Source organism: Aphelocoma coerulescens, chromosome 17 (genome assembly GCF_041296385.1).
Source record: "Aphelocoma coerulescens isolate FSJ_1873_10779 chromosome 17, UR_Acoe_1.0, whole genome shotgun sequence".
NCBI lineage: Eukaryota > Metazoa > Chordata > Aves > Passeriformes > Corvidae > Aphelocoma > Aphelocoma coerulescens.
In genome coordinates this window covers 5,405,083-5,427,224 of record NC_091030.1, presented here as the reverse complement: position 1 = coordinate 5,427,224, position 22,142 = coordinate 5,405,083, and the positions used below count along the sequence as shown (strand labels likewise).

Here is a 22,142-nt window from a genome sequence, read left to right as displayed (position 1 = left end):
CATTTGGAGGTGATAGTATTCCCACATACAAATTTAGAAATACACTAATAAACAGAAGTGTGTTCCTTTTACTTAATTAGAACAGTTTTTCTAGCCTAAACATTTTGTAAGCAACTGCATAATTAATAAAAGGAACTCATCAGAAAATTAAAAATTTGGACCTAGCTTAACTGACTTGAATTAATAAAGCCTTAAACAAATACAAAACCTTTGAATATGCCCCTGTTGTTAATAAAGCAACTGCATTTGATTAATACAAACCCTTCAGGAAACCTGATGCTATTTAGAACATGGTCCAGGCCCTGTTTAGTGTTTAAGCAATTATTTTAATTTGACTGTTCATTCAGTGGAAATACTGGAAAGGGGAAAATCAAACTAGTAAGTGTAGACTGAGTTCCAGAGGAGCAGGGACATTTCCACACCTTCAGCAGATCCGGCCCAGCAGGCGGGATCCGGGCTGTGTTTGGCTCTGTCGTTGGGGAGGTGCTTGGGCAGCTCTGGCTGGGACGGTGGCTCCAGGGCTCCTTTGCCCACCACGCGCTCGGGGCTCATACAGCGGCTTCCCCTTAATTCCTTCAGGTCTCAGACCCTTCAGGGGACGCAGAGGGAGGGCAGGGCGCAGGTCAGGGATGCTGCGGAGCTGGAGTTCCCCAGCCTGGAGGGAAAGGGCTGGCTCTCAGCTCCCGGGTGAGCCCAGAGGACGTGTCCCTGGCTCCTCAGCATCCCAGCCCAGTCCCCGGGCGTGGTTCAGCTGCGTCCCGCAAATCCTGCGAAGAGAGGGGGCCGGTACGTGGGATCAGCAGTTCCTGCCCATTCGGCAACCCCCGTCCCACGGGAAGATAAGCGTCACAACTGGGACCACGACGTGCCTCTCCAGCCCTTCCAGGGTCCCGCAAGGCACCATCCTCCCCTGCTGCCGAGCGCAGGTCCTGCCCAGGAGCCGGCAAGGGGCAGTGGCACCGGCCCGGGAGCTGCGCGGACTCTTTGGGGATTCCCGGAGCCAGGCGGGACTTAAGGTGCGTTCTAACCTTGATCCGGCAACCCCTGTCCTCCACCATACCCGAGAAAGGACACTCCCCTGGAGCACATTCACGCGGAGAAGGTGATAACCAAAAGTCTTAAAAGTTTCAATTTTTAATCCAGGAGAGGGAGGACATTAAGCATATATCTGTTTCCCGGAGGAAGCAAGTGTCGTGTACTAGTCACTCGTGACATCCCCTCACTCTTCTCCATAAAGGAGAGGCAAACACTGTCCACCTCACCCATGAGAGATGATGCCGAGTTTGGGACTAAAAAACTGATTGTTTTGAAAAAGACTCTTAGAAATGGTAACGTCAAGTAACAGTTAAATGTACTTTAATTCCTTCAAACAGAAGGATAGCTTGAAGGTACAGCAGAGAAATTATTTCATTGATTTCATTCTCTTTAAAAAAAAAAACAAACCAAAAAAAAAAACCCAAACCAAAATCAACATGGCTTCAAAATTCAGGAACAGTATCCAATAAACAAAGTACTATCCTTATGCACCTGGTTTAGTGTGGTACAAAGAGCTTACAGATTCAAATGAATGTCATAAATGACTGAGAAATCGATTCAGATAATGCTTGTTTACAGGGACAGAAACTATGTTGACAAGTATGAATAAGTACACAGATAATCTCTTTAAAAACCCCAAACCTTTCTAACTGTATTTACACACATGGATGTATTTGTTTCCTTTGGCACTAGAAATTACAGACAAAAGATTCCATTTTATAGCAATTAAACTTTAAACTTAAATATAACCTTTGAGATAGTTAGGTCATATAGCCCCAGCACAGCAGCTTCACCTTTATTAAATTGCTGCCAACTCTATGTTCTAACCCTGGAAATTCAGGCTAAAAAACCTGAAGTCAGCTTCCACCTGTGAAAAATTTCACATGGTAGGATTAACTGGATGTGAAGAGCTCAAGCAGTGAGGAATTAATGATAGACAGATATTTAATAAGAATGAATCTCCCATTATTATCTAAGGTGGATGTCTCTTTAAAAGCTCTTTATACACATATAAAATAAACAGTAAAAAATGGACACCCATTACATGTATTCAGCCAAATTAGACATTAAGTGAACAGTCAGAGCATACGATGGCCAGCTGTAGTACTTCTTCAGCACTGCAGAGAAATGTGTTAATCCCTAATCATTTCCATGCTAGAAAAAAAAAAATAACACTTAACTAATATGGTTTATTCTTTTACCATGTCAGTTTACTCTTTAGCCATTGCCAGGAGTAAACCCTCAAGTTTCACAGCAAATTCAGTATTATCAGTACAGTAGCAAGTATTTTGGCACCCTGTAAAATCCTAAAGAATGTGCAAGAAAAATCTCTTAAGTAGCATTTAATTATCCAGACTTCTCATTTCTTGTTCCTGGTATTTGACTTTACAGAGCCTGAACCTTTGATTACTTTCAAAACAGTTTTTATAGGTTTTCTGCTAGCAACCAACAGGGATGGAACAAAAATGGCACAATATTTTTCCTAAAGCATTCAAGACTAGCAAAAGATTATTTTCCTTGAGGAACTACAATTAGGACTACATAAAAATTAAGTAATGAGGCATCATGGCAAGTAACAGCACATCGACCCTCTATCACAACAGAAAGCTATTTTCAATCTTACAACAAAAAGGAATCAAATTAGAGACACTAAAATTTATAGGACTTCACAGGTTTTGTTCCTTCTCTCTCTAGATGGATGGTAAGAAACCATTACTGATCAACGTTGTACTTGGCTCTGCAAAGCAGGATGAGGGCAGAAGCTTTTGTTGAGATGGAATAAAGTACATGGTTGTCTTATTTTTGCATTGATTACATGAGACTGGACGTTGCATTGTCTCTGATAACTGGATTGAATCCAAGCTGGACCACACACTTACAGAATGTTTTCCCTCACACATGTTATTTGTGCACGTCTCAACCAGACATTGATCTTGTTCTGCCAAGTGCATTCTTAAGCATCAAAAAAAGCTGAATTTGACTACAGCAAATTCTGTGAGGAAAAGGAATCAGATAACAAAGTCTTCCCAGAAGACAGTCTTTTCTACACATCCAAAGAGCTGTTTGAATTTCAGATGAGCTGATACAACATTTTTTTTTTAAATATTTCAAAAGCAAAGCATGTTAAAACAACTTCCATTACATTTTGTGGAATACCAGTTCCAACAACCTCTTATGTGAAATTGTTACAAGTTTCTCAAATGCAGTCTCTTAAAATGAGAGTACAGTGTATCTAAAGCACATATACATGCTGCTACCAAGGAAAAAAAGCAGTGAAGTAGCAACTTTTTATACATGAACTTTACTAAGAATCTTGCTCTTTGAAATAGCCCCCAAGTTAGCTTGCAATTAAGATTTGTGTTCAACTGGAAAGACTTACAAAAATCACCCAAATATTTTAAGACAACCCCTTGGTCTTTTTATTCTGAGCTTGCATGGTATTTTCATGCAAAATGATATAATGGAGATACAGTACTGCAAATTACTAAGAATTCTACAAATCAAGTGACTTTCCTTTTTGCAAAACATGAATATACACCCGTGTCTTCACACACAGCACACGGCCCTACAGCGTGCAGTAGGAACTGCCAAAGGAAACAGTTTACAGGTACTGAAAAAGCAGAAACTACATGAACTGGTTCAGTCCACGCAACCACAAGGCTGCATTGCACTATCGAAATACTGACCAAATGCCCCCAAAAATGCCAAGAAGCTACCAGCAAGTTCTAAATAGGATATAAAAACTGTTTCTTTCAGTGAAGACCAACCAGCCCCTTTGTGTACACATTTAGTTTTATTGTAACAAAGCAACTTGTACACTTTAACGTTTAAAACTGAGCATCTTTCTTTCCTTTCCAGTGAAACAAAAAAAACCAAAAAAAAAACAACAAAAAAAACAAAACCAAAAAAAAAGAAAAAAGAAAAAAAGAATTTAAAAATAAACAAGAACAAAATTACAATAGAGAATGTCAATTCCAAATAAGATCCTACAGGTTCTGCTGATTCTCCATCAAGTGGCAGGGCTCAAAGTCATCATTAGGAGAAGATTTTATTTTAAAAGTGTCATCTTAAACTGCAAGGATGTTTGTTAAACATCACAATTAAACATGCCAAAGGAGAAGAAGCCATGTTGTCAAAATGCCCACTTAACCCACCCAAACATCTGAAACCCACCCCGGCTGACCTTCTATAACCCCTTTTTTATTTTTATTTTTTTTTTTAGTTTTTTCTTTTTTTTTAAACAAGAGAAAGTAGACAGATACATGTTGGTAAATGCTAACTGTCCATATTCACATAGAGACACAGTGTAATCTCTGAGCCCAATATACAGAGAAAGAAGGAAAAAAGCTAGATTCTATGCACTACTACACAGGGGCCTAGCACTCTTCAGCTTCCAGCAGAGTGAAGGGAGCAGAAGGTTTTCTTTTTTCCCACAGAACATGGTGTGTTGAATTCATAAACAGTTTTTGTTTTGAGACAGAAAGGGATAAAAATGAACTTGAAACAGAAACTGGTAGATTCTTTTCCACTGTATTCTGCTCAAGGTATTTGCCCAAAATAAATTGTGAATTCATGGTGTAGAGGAGAGAAAAAGAGACCTCAAGAGAACAAGGCGACTGAGCACAAGAAAAAAAAGACAGCAACTTGCTCCCAGGGACTGGAGAAAAATTAAAAAGGTAAAAAGGGGGTTTGGAATCCATCAGTGTTCAATTAGTCATCTTCTCCTTCATCCTCCTGTTGAAAGATAAGCAACAATTAAATATATCTAATCACTAAACTTCAGACAGCAAATGCAGTGACCAGACCTTTTTACAGTGTTACTCATGGTGCTATATGATCATCTCTTCCCTTCTTCACTAAATGATAGTAACACTTGCCCTGAGTGCCCAGCTAACCACACAGAAATCACTCACTACCTGGGTGTCCCAAGGAAAACACATCAGAGGTTTGAGAAACCATGACTTAGAATCACTACAAGCACTGACATGAGTTTAACATGTGGAAAGTGAAGGGGTCATCTTTTTCCCCCTCATTTTTAACTCTGAAGAACAAAATGCTTCAACTTTCACATGCCAAATTCTAGATTACAAAATAGAGCCCAGAACAGCCCTCCTCTCACTGCGAGTAGTTTGTGCTGCTGTAAGTCAAACACACCACGCCCAGTTCTGAGAAACAAAGACATTATAAACTAAGTTCCCATCAGCCTGGATGCTGACCTTGGAATCCCACTTACTACTAAAGCAAATTTCTAATTCCTGAACCCAACAGAAAGTCTTAGCTAGGCTGGCCATAAGCAGAAATAAACCAACAAGTGGGAAGGATGACTGGATGCATCAACAAAAGCCATTTATATGTAAAGCATTGCTAGAATCCTCAGTAATTAAGAATTTTGTCACATTAACATCCTAGTTCTTCTAGAGCACTTCCCCTACAAATTTTCTGAAACTATGTACTTCCACTGTCCCTCATATACACAAACATACTTATTACTACTCTGAAACCACTCAAGTTAATGTAGTGACAGTTCTCTTTCTCCCCTCCAAACACCTTGGGGTGCAGAAAAGAACCCGTTCACCTTTGTCACAATGGCTTGGTATTCTTATAAAGATCCCTCTCAGACACCAGATGAATGGCATGAAGGGCAACATTACTCACCTCTCCTTCCTCTCCCTCATCATCATCTTCATCTTCCTCCCCCTCATCTTCATCTCCTTCTTCATCAATATCCTCTAATCCTTCCTCCTCTTCATCATCATCATCATCCTCCTCTCCCTCCCCTTCTTCATCATCCATATCAGGAACCTTAAAGACACATTTGCAACATCAACTACGGTGATCAAATTCACTCTTATTTTCCCAGTGCTGTTGTGGGTGCAGATGCCCTGCTCAGGGCTGTACCTACCAAGTAGTACTGTAGGGGATTGGGCCAGATGTCATCCTTGATGACTTCTCCTAGTTCGTCAGCCCCTGCATCAGAGTGGTCAGTGAACCAGGTGAAGAAGCTTTCCGGCTCTTCATGCTGCCTCTTCCTACTGGCTTTGTTCTGTGTCTGGCTTGAACGTTTTGTCAGGTCCTGAAAAGAAAGTTAACAAGTTCCCTAAAGTCATCTTTCTATGGCATTTTTTTTTTCCTGTAAGCACCATTTAAAAATGTACTTGCCTAAACAACCCTAAGAAGTCACTTTCCCCCTCCCTCTTCAAGGGTAAGTCTGTAAAAAACATCTCAAACCCAAACAACTGACAGAAGATACTGCATTTCTCATCAACATGAGAGAACAGTAAACCCACTTGTTTCTTTCAACTGGAAATAGCCTCCACTGGGACACTGAAAATTCCCAGAATCTCACATCTGATTTACGTTTCCCTGTCTCAGGGAAACACAAGTGTGACAAGTGTTTAATGACACACTGAACTCACAAGGCCTAAATGCCACACAGAGTAGCTGTAATTGCAGTAACTACTACATACACCCAATTTAAGAAAGTCTCCACACCTCTAAGCTCTGTATTCGTTTGAGACCTGCCTAGGCCTTTTTGCCTAACATTTCCCACTTTGAAGTCTTCAGGCCACTCACTGTAGTAAGTGGAAAAAAACCCCACACAAACCACTGAAACACGTGGTCACAAGAACACATGTAAGGTCTATCTATCACCTTACCCCAGAAGTTTAATAAGTTTGCAACAATCTTTTTTTAAGTCTGAAATTAAAGAAATTATTTCTTTGGCCATATGCTTACACCACACTTCCAGGGTTTTTTTTTTCTCCTGACAGAATGACAACATTTATAGGTTTAGACTGTTTAAGGAAGAACAGTAGCAGAATTCACACTGATTTAGTGGTGTATGGTAAAGCTCACTCAACTGGTCTGTACAGGAATGCAATTTCTGGTAGAAAAGTTCTAGTTCTCCATACGTAAAACATTACATTTTCTCCTTGGTCTGAGAGTGATAAAACAAACAGCAATGTAACTGCAACCCTCAGCTCTACTTTTAAATACTCAGTTCAGAATCTTCAGGATAACACCAAAGTACTTTTAACTTTTACAGAAATGAACAGCAGTAAATTAATGATGCTTGAACACTGCCTGGGTGACAGGTATGCCCACGTTATTGTGGCTGCAAATTCTACAAAAGATGTGGCATCTGGAAATGAAGTTGAGGAAATAGAGGAAGAAGTAAAACAAGATCACGCACTGCTATCTGATCCCCAAAACCTGTTGTCCTTGGAATTCCTCATTTAATAGTTTTTTTAAGTAAACAACACACACAGTCTAGATCCTGGCCAAGGAAGAGACAAGCTAATGCAATTGGTAATGTTTTCACTTGGTCACACTTATGCTCTCCCAGATGCAGTACAGACCTTTCCAGATTTCCATTTGATCTCAGTTGATTTTGAAGATGGGTCTCCACTTTCATTGAGGTGAAACTCTTTGGAGAGAACTTTATTTTCAAAGTAGGGATTCTCATCAAAATACTGCAGAGTGGAAAGCAAGAGTTAGAACCCACAGAATGGAAATGCACATATCAAGTCAAACCTGGCACTAAACGGGTAACTGAAAAGATTTAAGTTATAAACTACAACCCAACATGCAATTACATTAAAAAAATTACATTAAAATCTCAAGTGAAGGAATCATTTAAAGTACTTACAAAATCTATTCTGTAACCTGATTTGATGTCTTCAAATTCTGTCACCTCAACTCTGGTCAAGTAATGCAGTGCTTCCTCATCTTCTTCTCCCAGCAGTGCAGATACTGAGAGAGAAGGAGGAATCCCACATTAACAAAGCCATGAAACATGCGTCAGGCAGGCAAAACACAGGAAACTGATAGCCAGGAAGATCTAAAAAGCAACACATCTGTCCAAGCCAACTTCCCACAGCTCTTTCTTCTCAATTTACCAGCCAACAGCCTACCCACACATACCCACTCTTCCCTCTGAAACAGATTTTCATGCACGTAGTTTGCCCAGTCTAAGCAGTCTACGAATTTTTGTAGAAAGCTTATTGTCAAGAGTCCCAAGGAGCTCACTTAAAAACAAACTAGAATAATTTTTTGTTGGTTTATTTTCACTTAAAGTTCCCAATGAATTGAATAAAGTGGGAAACTTGCAATTTAAAATGCAGAAAGATCTTTTAGGATTGAAGTATTTTAGTAAACAAGATGTTCCTTTGGTCAACAAGTGCAAGACAGAAAAAGCTTTAAAAATGCAACCTAGGAGAGAAAGGAAGTGTTTTGTATGCTTAGTAACAACTCTATAAGACCCTCAGAGCTTCAAGACACTCACATAACAAGCAAGCAAACACTGAATTTACAGGGGAAAAGAAGAGGGCTCTTAAGAATATACCTTGTGGGTGGTTGACAAATGTTGTTACCCAGAAATTCGGGATTTTGGCGATCAATTCTGACCTCTTCTGGAAGAATGGTTGGCGGAGTTTGTTGTATTTCTGTTCTACTTTCAAAATTTCCTCACTGGCTTGTTCATTCAGTCTGTAATAGAAACAGCCATGTTAACCACAGGGAGAGAACTGGGATCTAAGGACACATCAGAGCAGTTCACTAAAAGATGAAAGGGTTTGATAAGACCAGTCTGCCATATTCTGCAGATGAAGTATCCCAAAAACCCCAGAAGCTCAAAGCTGTAACAACTTATAAGAAAACACTCTGCCAGAAGCAATCTCACTGGTCTGAATGGAACCTTCTAAACACCTTGAACATCTTGCAGGGATGGACCTTTATTTACGCAAAGCAAAGCGGTGTTTAACCTCTTGAACATTTTGTCTGCATAAGACCTGCAGATGGGTAACACAGCCCTACCACCTGCTCCCTCTAACTTCTGGGCAGGCAACAAAGCTACAGCAAAGCAATTCTGCACCCTGTGCAAGTAAAATCTGAAGCCTTAAAACTGAATCGTTGTTGTAAAAAGGCAAAGCTCTGATACTACAACAGTGTCACATGGTCACAGCCCCAACAGTCACCTGCACTCCTTGTAGGACAGTGGGCATGGAAAGAACCTGCAAGCAGGGACTGACACAGAACCCACAGCCCCAAGAGCTTTGGCATACAAAATTAACATCTCAGAGACATTTTCTGTGTATTACTGCACCAGCACATTAATATTATAATAAAAGTGTATAATAAAAGCTGACTTTTCAGCCAAGTGTTTGGTTCTACTTGCTAACAGGGAAATACTTTAGCCAAATAGCTTACACATTAACTTGAGAAGCCAGTGGGAAATAAATTTATATTATCAAAAATACCACAATTAATTAAAAATTTTTAACTCAAGTTCTACCTCTTTAATTATACACAATTAAGCAAGAAACCAGGACACTTCTTTGTTATTTTAATGCCTCTAATCAAGTCAGAACACAGGTATATCTTGGTGGAGTTCAAAGACAGTAAGTACTACTGCATGCTCACTTTACTAAACACTTTCACTTTTGTCAGTTACATTTCAATTTCTGCTAAAATATTTTAAAAGTTAGATAATGTTTACCTGTCTATTTCATTCTGTACTTCATCAATGTGTTCAATTGCTTCCTGTTGCTCTTTTTCTGAAAAACAAATGAGAACGCGTCAATATTCCTTCATTCACAAGCCCAACAAACCACCTGGAGCTTCTCTTTGAAGCTACTGACCTACTGTAGAAGTTCTCAGGTATTTCTATTAAATGTCACAAGAGTTACAAGGCCTCAAAGCTCCAGTTTTACAGGGTGTGCTGCAGTTGAAGTGCACCAAAGTTTGACAAAACAGCCCTTAAAGTGAGTTCAGCCCTAGAAACCACAGCTCACATCCCGCTACACAGTTTTATAAGCCAACTTAAATCGTAAGTCAATAACAATTTAATTAAAAAGCTGGAAGCCACATTTGCTACGACCAACACATTTGAAAGAACGTAAAGTAATTTACAGAGCACTGGAACATCAATAAAAATAGCCTATCTGGGCACATGCCACCTTCCAAAAACCGAAAAGACCGTTCGAAGGGACGATTACAAACGAACGAGACGCGAAAGCCGCCGTTTGGGAGGTATTTTCTAATGGGCACTTCCCCCGGACCAAGTTTGGCCGAGGCCTGGGTTACGGAGCGCTGTTTACCCACCACGCGGGAGATGAATGAGCGGCAGCGGGAAGCGGCTGGAGCGGAGCAGCGCCCGGTGCGCGTTCCGCACGGTCCGTCCCGCGCTGGGAGACAGCTCTACCTCTCCACTCCGCTCGCGGGCGCGGGGGACGCACGTGGGGAAGGCGCTGCGGCCGGGGCCAACTCCGACCTTTAAAAGCCGAGATCACACGTGGGGCCGGCGCGGGCGGCCCTAGCACCGCGTGTCTCCGCTGCTCCATCCCCGCGCGGCCCGGCAGCACCACGCGGCCGCGGCCGGCGCGGGAGGCGGCGGCGCATCATGGCGGCGGCGGCGGAGCACAATGAGGCTCCGCGGATGCTGCTCCGGGAGGGGCGGCGGGGGGGTCCCGCTGCTCCGCCGAGCCGCAGCGCCCCCCGCCCGGCCCCGCGGGGAGGGAAGCCGGGCCGGCAGCGCAGACAAAAGGGCGCTAACATGGCCTCCTCCCGCCGCCGCCGGGCCTGCACATCCGCCCGGCCGGGCCCGCGCTCCGCCCGCCCCCGGCGCGGCCGCGGCCCGTGCGGCGGGGGAAAATGGCGGTCGGCGCGAGGCGGAGGCCGCGCCGGCTGCCGCCATTCCCGTCCCGCCCCCGGCGCGGCCTCACCTGAGGTCTCGTCGGCCCCATCGTGGTTGGAGTTCAGCTCCTTCTTACTGACTTTGGCCGCCGGCGCCGACATGTTGGTGGCTGCGGAGCGCGGAGGGCGGGAGGGAGGGGGGGCTGCAACGGGGCTGCGCGGGGGGGGGGGGCCGGGCACTGACTCCTCCTGCTGCTGCTGCTGCCGCCGTCACTCAGGTCCCTCCGCCGCCGGGGCGCTCCCGCCTCCTCCGCGCGGTCCTGCCGGATACGGGGCGGCAGCGGCACCTCTCACTCCCCTCACGCTCTCTCACCCAGAGCCGCCACCGCCGCCTCCTCCTCTGCTGCTGGCGAGGGGCGGGCACGCGGCGCGCATGCGCGGCCCCCCCCCCCCCCCCCGGCCGGGCCACGGCGGCCCCATCGCGCGTGCGCACCGAGCCCCCCGCCCCGGGCGCGCTGTGCCGCGGGCCGTGCGATGCGCAGGCGCACTGCGCTCCGCACACACTCACACGCCGGGGAGACCCCGCGTGCGCAGCCGCAGAGAGGCCGCGCCCCACGACCGCCCCAAGCCGGGCGCTCATTGGTCAGAGCGCGCTAGGGGGGCGTGGCCGCGGCGCGGAGACACAGAGGACGGCGCGCGCGGGACGGCGGGGGCGCGCGCGGGGTGTGTGTGTGTGTTTGTGTGTGTTGGAGCAGGGGGCCGCGCATGCGCACCGTGCACGTGCCCGCGCTCTCGGGCTGTGGCGGCCCGCGCGAGGCTCCCTGAGTTTCCCCCCCCCATCATCCGCCCCGTCCCCTCACGGCCCGTGGAGGCACCGACCCCTCGGTGCGGGCGGCGACAGGGCCCATCCCCTCCCCTGACCGGGGGAGATCGAGGGGCAGGAATGGATTTCCGGACCATCCATCCCCAAACGGTCCTCAGAAGGCTGCGGTCCCGCTGCCTGAGGCGTTCCTCCGGGACTAGCCTCAGCGCTTCCCGTGCTGGGGGTGAGGTCGCGTTTCCAGCCTGCCGTGCTCTGGGGATGTGGCATCCGTCTCCCTGCACTGCTACCTTAGCTGGGACGTGGCACAAAGCAATCATGGAATCATCAAGGTTGGAAGAGACTTTTAAGAACATCACGTCCAATGTCCACCTGGTACTGCCACTGTAACCCCCAAACCATTAAAGCGCATCACCCAGTGCCAGATCCAGACACCTCTTGAACACCTCCAGGGATGGTGATTCCTCCTATTCCAATGCATGGCCACCCTAGCAGGGGAAAATCTATTTCAAATATCAGAATCTCCCGTCTGAGCTTAAGGCCATTTCCTCTTGTCCCCTCACAGCAGGCAAGGCAGAAGAGACCGGCCCCCACCTCACTGCAACCTCCTTTCAGGTGGTTGTGGAGAGCAATGAGGTGCCCCCTGAGCCTCCTCGAGACTAAACAAACCCATATAAATAACTTGGGACATTCTGTGTTGAGGGCACAGAGCCCTGTCAGTCACATCCAGCTCGGCTACTGGGGAGCTCGACTCCAGAAGGTCACAGAGCTGCCTGCCAGCACACCTGCCACTGCACCGAGAGCAGGCAGACTTTAAATAACCCTTTTTGTCCCTTTCCTGTCCACCTGTCGTGGAAGAGCTCAGTGCAGCTCCACAGCCACAGCTCACCCGCGTTTGCTCTTAAAGGAATAGCTGAATCACTCACTCTTTTCTATCACAAGCAGCAGCATATCATTCACAGATGAGTGTTAGGATACAGATCAGGCTAAGAAACAAGTACAGCTTTGATGAAGTAGGAATTTGCTGCCTGTATTTGCTTCCCAGTCATACCACATAAGCATATTCTTCCGGCTCGTTTCCTGTTTTGCCTCTTCAAGTTGCCCTTCTACTGGACCTACTCCGTGAGGCCTGGATTAGTTCCTGCCTCCTCAGGAGTCTTGACTATACTTTTCCGAATCCTGCTCCCACCTGTTGCTTCCAAATCCCAATTGTTTTTTCTTTTGTATTCCCAGCTGTCACCTCCCATCAGCCATGTCCTTGCTTCCACTGCCACCCACAGCGGCTGCCGCATATGCAGGGTTTGTACTGGGCTTCCCTGTACAAACAGCAGCAGAGAGGAGCTGCCATCCATCCCTTACTTCTCTGGTTTCACATACAGCAATTGTAACTGCTGGGCATAAAAGGTAAGCAAAGCATCACAACTTTATAAATGCAAGATTATTAAATCCTTCCCAAGGCAGGGGGGCGGAATGCCTCAAGGCCTTCCTGAAGCCCATCACAGCAAGATAATTCTTCTCATATTCTGTTTGCATCTCCCAAGATTGATATCTTCCAATTCAGACAAGGTAAACTCGTGTGTAGTTTGGTTTTCTTCCTTCTGTTTCGTTTGGGTCTCTTGACTATGCTGCTGTATCTGCTTGGGTTTTTTTCCTCTTTTCTCACCTGTAATTTACTATATTGTCTTTCTCTAGATTAGTCTTTGAAGGTCTATAATTTGAAATACAGATAGCAAGTTTGAAAGCCAGTTCCAAGCAGGAACAAGTAGCACCTGTCAGTTCCCTACTAGAACCCCTTGTTTAGTCTATAAATTACCAGGTATTCCTGAAGTACATGATCATAGTGATACACTGATATATCTAAAACCAAGTAATCATTAATTTTAACTTCTGTACTGTTAAAAACACATTTCTACAATATGTTTTTACTACCCTAAAACTAGCTATTATCAACAAAAAAAGGACATATTGATTATATATAAATATTAAAAATAATATAGATACATATAAATATTAAAAGAATGATTTTAATATCCCTGAAACAGTAACAAAAGAACCCCCAAAAACTTAGAGGGTTTATTGATAAATATTCGGTTACCTCCCTTCACATCTTTCTAATGTTCTCATGACCTGTAACTAACCTCTAAGGTAGTTTTAGTCCTTGAATAACTGTTGCGGGTTTAAATGTCCAGTTATAACTGTACATTTTCCTCAATAATTGACTAAACAGACTTGTTTTAAATTGACTAAACGTCTTTGTAAAGGAAATCTCATATTTGGTCCTTGAAGTTAAAGTTCAGATCTCCAGTATTTCTTTCCTTGGTTAGATACATTACTACAAGACAGAGACATAACTGGTAATCATATTTACTTTCCGGAATGTCAAGTCAGCTGTAAATTTTAAATTCAAATTCCCAATTTGGCAAATGAAATCAGAAAATGTGCTAAATCCTCTCCAATACAATGATGTGTGAAAAAAGAAGAGTACATCTTGCCCTAAGTATTTCTGCAAGGCAAAATGGGCATATATACGATCGTGCAAGTTAATGTAATTAATAGCAACTCATGGTTTCACAGCCTTCCATCCCGAAGAATCAGAAATTATTGTAGAGAAATACAAAACAAGGATCATTTTACCATTGCTGAAATGCAACCAGCTGCTTAACAATTGTACATCTATGCTGGGAGCCTGGTTTTCCACAGAGAACTTGCAGGTTTGGGCTCTGTATTAAGAACAAAGATTCCCCCTTGGAGTGCAAGACAAATTTTTAGAGTATATGAAAGCTTTCAAGTTACTGAGTACACCAGTGAGTTGAAGGCACATTTTAAGAACACACAAGCTTGTACTTGATAGCAAAGCCTGACTGGCACATCAAGGCTTGCTGGGAGCCACAGGCAGAGACATGGGGCTGGTTTGCTGTGTGTGATCAGTCTGACAGCCCCCAGGAACTGCTGAGCTTCCCAGGCAGTACACACACAGTTTAGCACATACATTAACCAGTCAAATACCAGCTCCAAGTGTTTATTCATCTCCACTAGCCACAGAGCTTCCCAGTCAAGAACTCATGTTAGTACTGAAGGGTGAGATAATGATAGAAGAATCTTCCACATGTCCTCACAGTTGTTGCAGTTTAAACCTTTGGATGAAAATATTTCGGGGCTGATAATTGCCTTGAAGCAGGACAGCAATTCAGTAACACAGACAACAGGCAGTGTCTAACAATATGTCATTGAATAAATACAGTAATCCTATTTGTACTAGTTTTTACTTTTATTTTTTATTAAATTTCTGTTAGACATAGCTGCTAAACCTGACTTTTATTTTTTCCTACACCAACATCTTTAACTTACCAGAGCACCTGCTTCTAATCCATGAAGAGATGTATAGTCACATAACACCTGTGCTTGTTGCCAGATACTAGAGGCAAAGAGGCAGTCAAAATACTCTTTAAAATATAAAATTGAAAGTCAGTGAAACCTTGGACACTTCTGATCATGAGACATAAGCTTTTCAGACATGGTGAGGACTAGATAAAACTATACTTTGTGCTTCTGCAAGGAGATATAGAAGATCCTCTCCATCTTCTCCACTCATAGGGAAATTAAAAGGGAGACTACATTTCTACAGAGTCAGTTTATAAATGTTTGCTTTCCAGGATTTTAACTCTGGCCAATTCTTAAAACTCTTATTTATCATCTCCTCAACTGGAAAACTCTTGCTGAATCCTAGGCAAAGTTGAATATCACTTCTAGATTTGGCCCCTTAGGAATAACACTAGAGGCAAAAATTTTACACTCTGTGTATTTCATCCATGGTCTTGTTACCAACTGGCAGTGGTTTTTGTGGGAATCATTAAAAACTTCCCTTGTTATGTAGAGCACTATTGATATTTGAACTCTCAGGGGGAGTAACCTCTGTCTCTATCCAAAAAGTATCAGATAAAAATAAACACACACAACATTGCTCAGCAAAGAATGAGTACATTAATTACAATTCATTAGTTTGAAGTTGGCATTACTCAAACATTTACGGTGTGTATTGAATTCCGTGTAGGAGTATGGTGACAGGAAAGGTGAGACAAAAGACAGGAAAACATGTAGGAATCTGTCATATACAGTTTTTGCTATAATAATACATTGTGCACATTATTCTTTTCATCTGAGAATGTCAAAGCTCATTAAAAAAATCTGGTTAAATGTAAAAAGCTCTGTGAGGAAAGTAATTCTTTTACTGGTAGGTGAACTGCATGCCAGAGTTATTCAGAGTTATTGCTCATTAGAGACGGAGATGGAACTCAGGAATAGAACTGGTCTCCAACTTCAGCTACATAAAATGCTGCACGAGTTGCCAACAATGATCTGTGAATGGAATTTGGTTAATTGTGTCAGTGTGTAGGAACAGTTATTATTTTTTGATATTACAATAACGCTGAGAGTCCTGCAACTGTAATCCCTGTGTGAGGTTTTACCTGCACACACAGGAAAGAGTGGCTCTGGCTTGGAAGAATGTAAAGTCTTTCAAGACTAGTTTTTGGTAAAAGTTCCTACTTATGCATTCCCCACCACGCATTCCTCCCCTCTTCCCCTTTACACTGTTCCTGCATTGTGCCAGTGATTTTTTTTTTTTTGTGTGTGTGTGTGTAGCCCCATGTTAAATTGAATCTGAATCTGATTTCAATTAGAAATAGTACCCACAACAATTTTTTTAAAACACAGACTAGTACTCTGATCTGGTTCCCTGGTGCAGATGCAGGAACAATGTTACAAAAAAGAGAGACCCATGAAGGCAGGAATGAAAGAGTGAGGAATAGACTGCACAAGTTTCACTTAGCAGGGGTGTTTGTCAAACTGTGCCCGTAACTGAGCCCAACCACGACAAGGTTCTAACTGCAACTGGTGTGAAAAAACAACAATTTGTTTTTGTAAGTTTTTTTAAATTAACGCAAACAAGTGGAATATATCAGTAAACAAAAGAGCAGCTCTGCTACCTCAGGTGATACTGTAAAAACTTTCAGAGGAGACTTTGAGGTCATTGACAAAACATCTTCCTTTCCCCTTTGGAGTCAAAATTAATGTCTCTCAGAAAGACACAAAGGAAATAACCTTTAGACTCCATGTTTGTTTTTGCAGTGGTATGACTGGAAAATAATTTCATCTGCCTTTTTTAAAGGGGGGGGTGGGGTGGTATAAAACAAAGTAGAGACCATTTCCCTCCCACCACAGCTGTACATCTATTATCTGACTCACCACTTCTGGGACTCCTTCTGGCAGCTCTGGTTTTATTGCACTGAAAATTCAAGTCTGTGAAAATATTCCCTATTTTCAGATTACTTTGTTCACTGCTTTGTTCAGGTCAGTATTCCTTCTTTTAGGGGTCTGGAACTCAACATTCAGCAAGGGCTGGATGTTGCTGTTCTTAAGCCTTGTAAGAAGGACCAGCTCAGTGGAAGGAAGGGGGGAGGGAAAGGAAAGGGGAGGAGAGTCCATATCTGAAGAGAGACTCCAGACTAGAGAAATGTTACTGACATCCATTCAGATTCCAGCGGGGTCTCCTTCAAGGGCTTTTACTGAGCTCCAAAGGCCCCTGCAATTCACAGCGCCATTTACATGCAACGTTTCTCTCTGGGAGCTAAGGTATAACTGTACTCCTGGATAATAATCACAAAGAACACCACCAGACTCCCATTGAAATGTCAACCAGGCACTACTGTTATAGAGAGTAACAAAGAGATGGTAATATAATTAATTATGAAGCCTCAGTACCCTCATTAACACATCTTTAGTGCCTAGATCTTTGAAAATCAGCTGTATAAAGTGACTGTCAGAGTTAATTCCTTATAAATTGCCTCCTGTCACATCCTAGCACTGCGGCAAGTTCTCTCAGGCCTTGATGCTAAGAAATCTGGGCCTTTTTTAAAGTTCTGATGCAGTTTTATTGGTGTTATTAAAGGTGTAAGCTGTTGCATAACCAGTTTGTGAGGCTAGAGTGGAGAAAAATAAAAATGCCTTTAGTCAGCCCAGCTTACACAGTTGGTGGCATAAATAGGAAAAGTTTCAGTCAATTAAATGGAAAACTAAGGACAAAAGAAAAAACAGGAATGAAAGGTGTCACATAATTTGGCATTAAAATATTTCCGGACCTTTTTTTAAATTTGAGGATTGCAGCCAGCTTACAGCTCTCCCTCCTACTGCTGCCTTTACGACAGCATTCCAGCTCCAGGCCTCATTCCAGAGCATCCTCCTTCCCCTCCACTCCCGCTCACAAATATATATTTCAATAGGCTTAGGCTACATGGAGTTCCAAAACCAGCATGAAAGTGCTGCAATTGTCTTTTGCACTTCTCCAGAGAGAGCCACATTCATGCTGCTTAAGCCCTGTTTTGTCATGATTTCCCTCTTCTTTTTTTTTCAAGTTGGACTGGGATCAGTACTTGTGTTGGGAACCCTACATATATACTGAAGAAAGAAGGTACAGAAACGGGCTGTATGGGTGGTTCATTCTGTTATTTCTCAGTACCAGACTGTCACTGTGCTACAAGATAAAGGGAGGCGATAAAAAGAAAGTGATCATTACAAATCACTTGGCATTTTCTGTGAGAAGTTAAAACACTCACACTGACATATCCAATTTGTCTGTACAAGATACTCTGCTTCCCTTCATCTTCCATTTGCTTTTGAGAAGGTGATAATCTTTCTGCAGTGCATAATTTTGTAAAGTTTTCTCTGTCTGCTTGTAGAATACGTTCCAGGATTCTTTGTAATCCCTATTATACTTGGGATAAAAAAAAAAATCAAATGAGATATTTTTATTTGCCGTTTAAGAAGTGTCTTTCACAGTAAGTGCTTTTGCTAGTCTAACCAACCTGTCAATATGCAAACTCTCTAAATGGAGATAAAATTTATATCCGTAAAATAAGTCCTTGCAAATCTGTCTTTCCTGCTGCATTAGCTAATGTGGTAGAAACGTTATTTTGTTTTCCACTCTTAAATTACATATTCATACCCCAGTAAAACGAAGATGTATTTATTGAGCATTCAGTGTTCATAGAAATAATGTTTAAGGAATGAAAGTGGCATGCTTGAAATTAAATAAATACAGAGATTTCTGAAGAGCAACCCAGAACTACCATGCAAATTCTGCTTGCTTGTTTTACACAAGCACAAATCTGATGGTACCAAGTGGAATGTAACAACTTATTTCTGAATGTCCTTTTTTGAAACCACACTTTTACAAAGGAGACCCAGTTCTGTTTAGAAGATTAATATCTGTCCTCATTGCTTTCTGAGATAGCCATTGGCTTTAGACATAGCAGTTAAAATTCCAACAACTGTTTGAGATACTACAGACACAGTATGAGATGATGAAGTGATGTACAGAACAGATAACTAATTTTTAGTCATGCATGGTTACTGAATATGGGATTAATTTAAGGGATCTCTGTTTTCTTTCATGCTGTCAGCACTGCAAAGGGTCAGGCACCTGTGAGAAGTGGCACAGCAGATTGTACCTTTATTTCTGAGGTGAGATGCTGGACGTGCTGCTACGAACTCAGCAGGAACTAGAGGCTGCTGAGACCAAAAGGAGAGAGACACTGCCAATCACCTTGTTGACAGCAGCAATCGCCTGCCCAAGGCAGAGACTCCCAGCTGCCACCAAGTTCAGAGCACCGTGGCAGCCAGGATTCAGGATACTGAGCCTTTCACAGATGCCTCTTTGGACAATCCACGGCACTCGGCCCCGTGCCAGCTCTGCTTGCCATTCCAACCCTGCCAGCAGTGCCTTTGTGCCCCTGTGGCGGTAACTTGCTGCCACCTGCCACAGAGCTTCCCCCCTGCTCCTTCCTGGTCTGGTTACACTTGACTAAAGTCTTTGTCTTATTATTACATAAAGGAAGGAATAGGGGATAAACAATACCTGTACAGGGCAAGAAACCACACCCATATTTATAAGGAACCCCCGACTAATTCTGCAAAGCACAGTAGATCACGATTTTAATGGAGATGGATCCTTTTGATGATGTATCATGTCTTTTGGTGTAACAGGACTTCAGAAGTGAGCTGACTTTTTATGCTGAGATGGAAAAATAGGTTTTCAAAGCAAAAAGGGCACAGTATTTGCAGGGACATTTGGGAGGGGGAACAGGGAAAAGGAGGTAACAACTTAGAGAAAATGCATGAGCCTGTTACAGATGGCACTGGAAAAGAAATAGCTGGGGGATTCACACAGCTTGAGGTAACACACGGAGTCCACACGAGGACCTGAACCCTCATCAAGCTACTGAGCACCTGGTGGGTACATGGGCGTGGGTTCAACACTGACAGTTGTAGGGACCTCACTTCCCTCAAGATTTGGTGAATTTTAAAATCATGAATTTCTAACAAAAAAGAAACATGGGAGTAACTGATCAGATATTGTCCATACCCAAATAACAAGCACAAAATGTCAGCATAAAGCCAGTTCAAACTCCAGATTACATCCTTTGGTTAATGCAAAGGCAATAGTTCAGTACCCAGACCTCAGCCAGACCACATCTGTCACCTTGGGCTGTTCAGCAGTGCACAGGTAGGAAGGGAACAATTAGGAAATAGAATTAGGTCTTGCTGGTTATACAAGCTGGAGAAACAAGTAGGTTCTGGAGTGACAATTCTTTGAAACAAACCCTTGCTGTTGGTTAAAGAGTTTTGTTGGTTGGCTTTGAATAAACGAGAATATGTAAAAAGTTCTGTTCCTCTGAACAGTCATCAATCACCAAAGGCAATGTCTTCGATCCCCTGTCAAGCCACTCCCTGCCAGACTAAGTCCAAGATTCCTTCTCACGGCCGGATTGATCTGTGCATGTTGTTTTATTCATCTTTACGCGCATCTGTTTGGGGTGGAAGGAGTGGAGGGGAAGGTGTAAAAGGAGAAGGCTCAGTTATGTCTTTCCATGTTCGGGTACAATCTGCTGTTTCGCCTCAACAGAACTGAATAGTTGCATTTATCACAAATCGAGGGCAGCGACTGCACCCACTAGTGGGGAAATTTTTACTGAGATGCAGCTCAGAGTATTTCTTTTGCTCAGGTCACAGCGATCACACGCTAGCGTGCAGCTTCTTGTTACGGCTCAGTCTTTTTCCCGATGCTTTCCCCCTCGCTTTTGTTTTGTTTTCTCTTTATCTCAACCTTCTCTTGTTGTTTTCTGATGCTGATTTGCTCCATTATGTGAAAGTTAAAACTTCATACACTTTGTCTCATGAAACAGAGAGGAAAAAGCACAGATCAGCACAGTAAAAGCAGCCACTTTAGAGAGACTGGGTAGCCTCAGGCAAGTAACAGCCCTCCCCCACTTATCCTCGATTTTGCCTTATTTCTGATGTGTTATGATGTGAAGACAAAAACATCCATATATCTGATACTGCCAGGTCAGAAAAAAAGCGCAACATAACATTTCTTGAAATACCTTTGATATATTGAAACCCCAGCAAACCAGAGAAATTGGAATAAAGGATCAAAGTGCAGTTACTTAGAACAGTCCTTGTCTGGAGCTGTTTGCTCCTTTCTCGTCCTCAGGGAAGAAAAAGCCCAGACATGCACCACGGTACAGCGAACGTGCTCGACATTTGCAGTAACTTTGCATACTACTCACTAAAAAAATGGATTTATTTTGGTCTGTTTCACATACTTAAATTCCAGTTTTCTTATCTCTTTGCCATCTCAAAAAACCCCAGACTTTTCTCCTTAAGTTCTCCCAACAAGTTATTTAAAGTTTTTAAGTTGCAGTTTGTGCTTAGCATTTTTATGATGATGCAGCCTGTATATTAATTCACACTCATAATATTTACTCCTCTACTAAAGAGTAATATGCCTTGGCAGTTCTAATCATACCAATTAAAGATAATTTAATGATGACTGAAGATGATCTATTTATAGAGGATAAATCTTAACTATGAAGACCACCTTAGGAAAACCACTCTGCTATTGAGTTCAAATATTTAGTATTAGTTTTTCAACACATGAAAAGCTGCCCCATGCAGTGACCCAAAACAAGGAGCCTGTCTGCAGGAGAAGCAGGCTGGGAAAGTCCTCAGAGTTACATCCGGACATTGCTTGCACTTCCACATGAACCAGCTGCTGCTGGAGGAGCCAAACTTGAACTTTTGAAATTCAGATTAACTCCTGTGCTAATCAGAGAGAGATGTCAGGGCTAAAAGGGCCATCAGTCCAGCCCAGGAGTGTTTATGCTTTTATGTTCTTGGCTCTTCTATAGGGCATCGTGATGGTTCACACCAGTCAGGGGAAGAATCACAGGAAATACCCAGCCAGGATTTGAAATTCTGGAGGATTCAGTTCCACTGAGACTTTTTGCTTTTGAAGGAGGTGCCACTGAACCTCTTTCTGCTCCAGTTTCACTGTCTGTAAAATGGCTATAAGAGTTCTTTACCAGGCGTTTTAGGGACTCTTACTTCACTATTAATTGTGTCGTATTTTAAATTCCTCAGAAGAGCCATTGCACTCAGCTCTGATATAAATGGACTCACATGTGCTCAAGAGGTGAAAGCACTACAACCGTTCTGCTGAGCTCCTACTCTGTACCCTGCAATCTTGATTCCTGCACACAAGCCAGACTCCTTCCCAGCAACAGCCGGAATAACTCCACTTAAGTTGGTGCATCTGTGC

The 22,142-nt window shown here is 43.1% G+C and overlaps 1 protein-coding gene across 1 annotated transcript; it reads right to left on the bottom strand.

Annotated features, from left to right (window-relative positions):
- Positions 1 to 3,431: 3,431 nt before the first annotated feature.
- On the bottom strand, positions 3,432 to 11,103 carry SET (SET nuclear proto-oncogene). Its single transcript, XM_069031774.1, is given in 11 exon segments — positions 3,432 to 4,770; positions 5,692 to 5,838; positions 5,939 to 6,109; positions 7,395 to 7,508; positions 7,685 to 7,788; positions 8,381 to 8,523; positions 9,533 to 9,590; positions 10,758 to 10,901; positions 10,904 to 10,999; positions 11,002 to 11,038; positions 11,041 to 11,103. Coding segments are annotated over 11 exon segments (1,101 nt in total). The 3' UTR covers positions 3,432 to 4,746.
- Between the last annotated feature and the right edge of the window lie 11,039 nt (positions 11,104 to 22,142).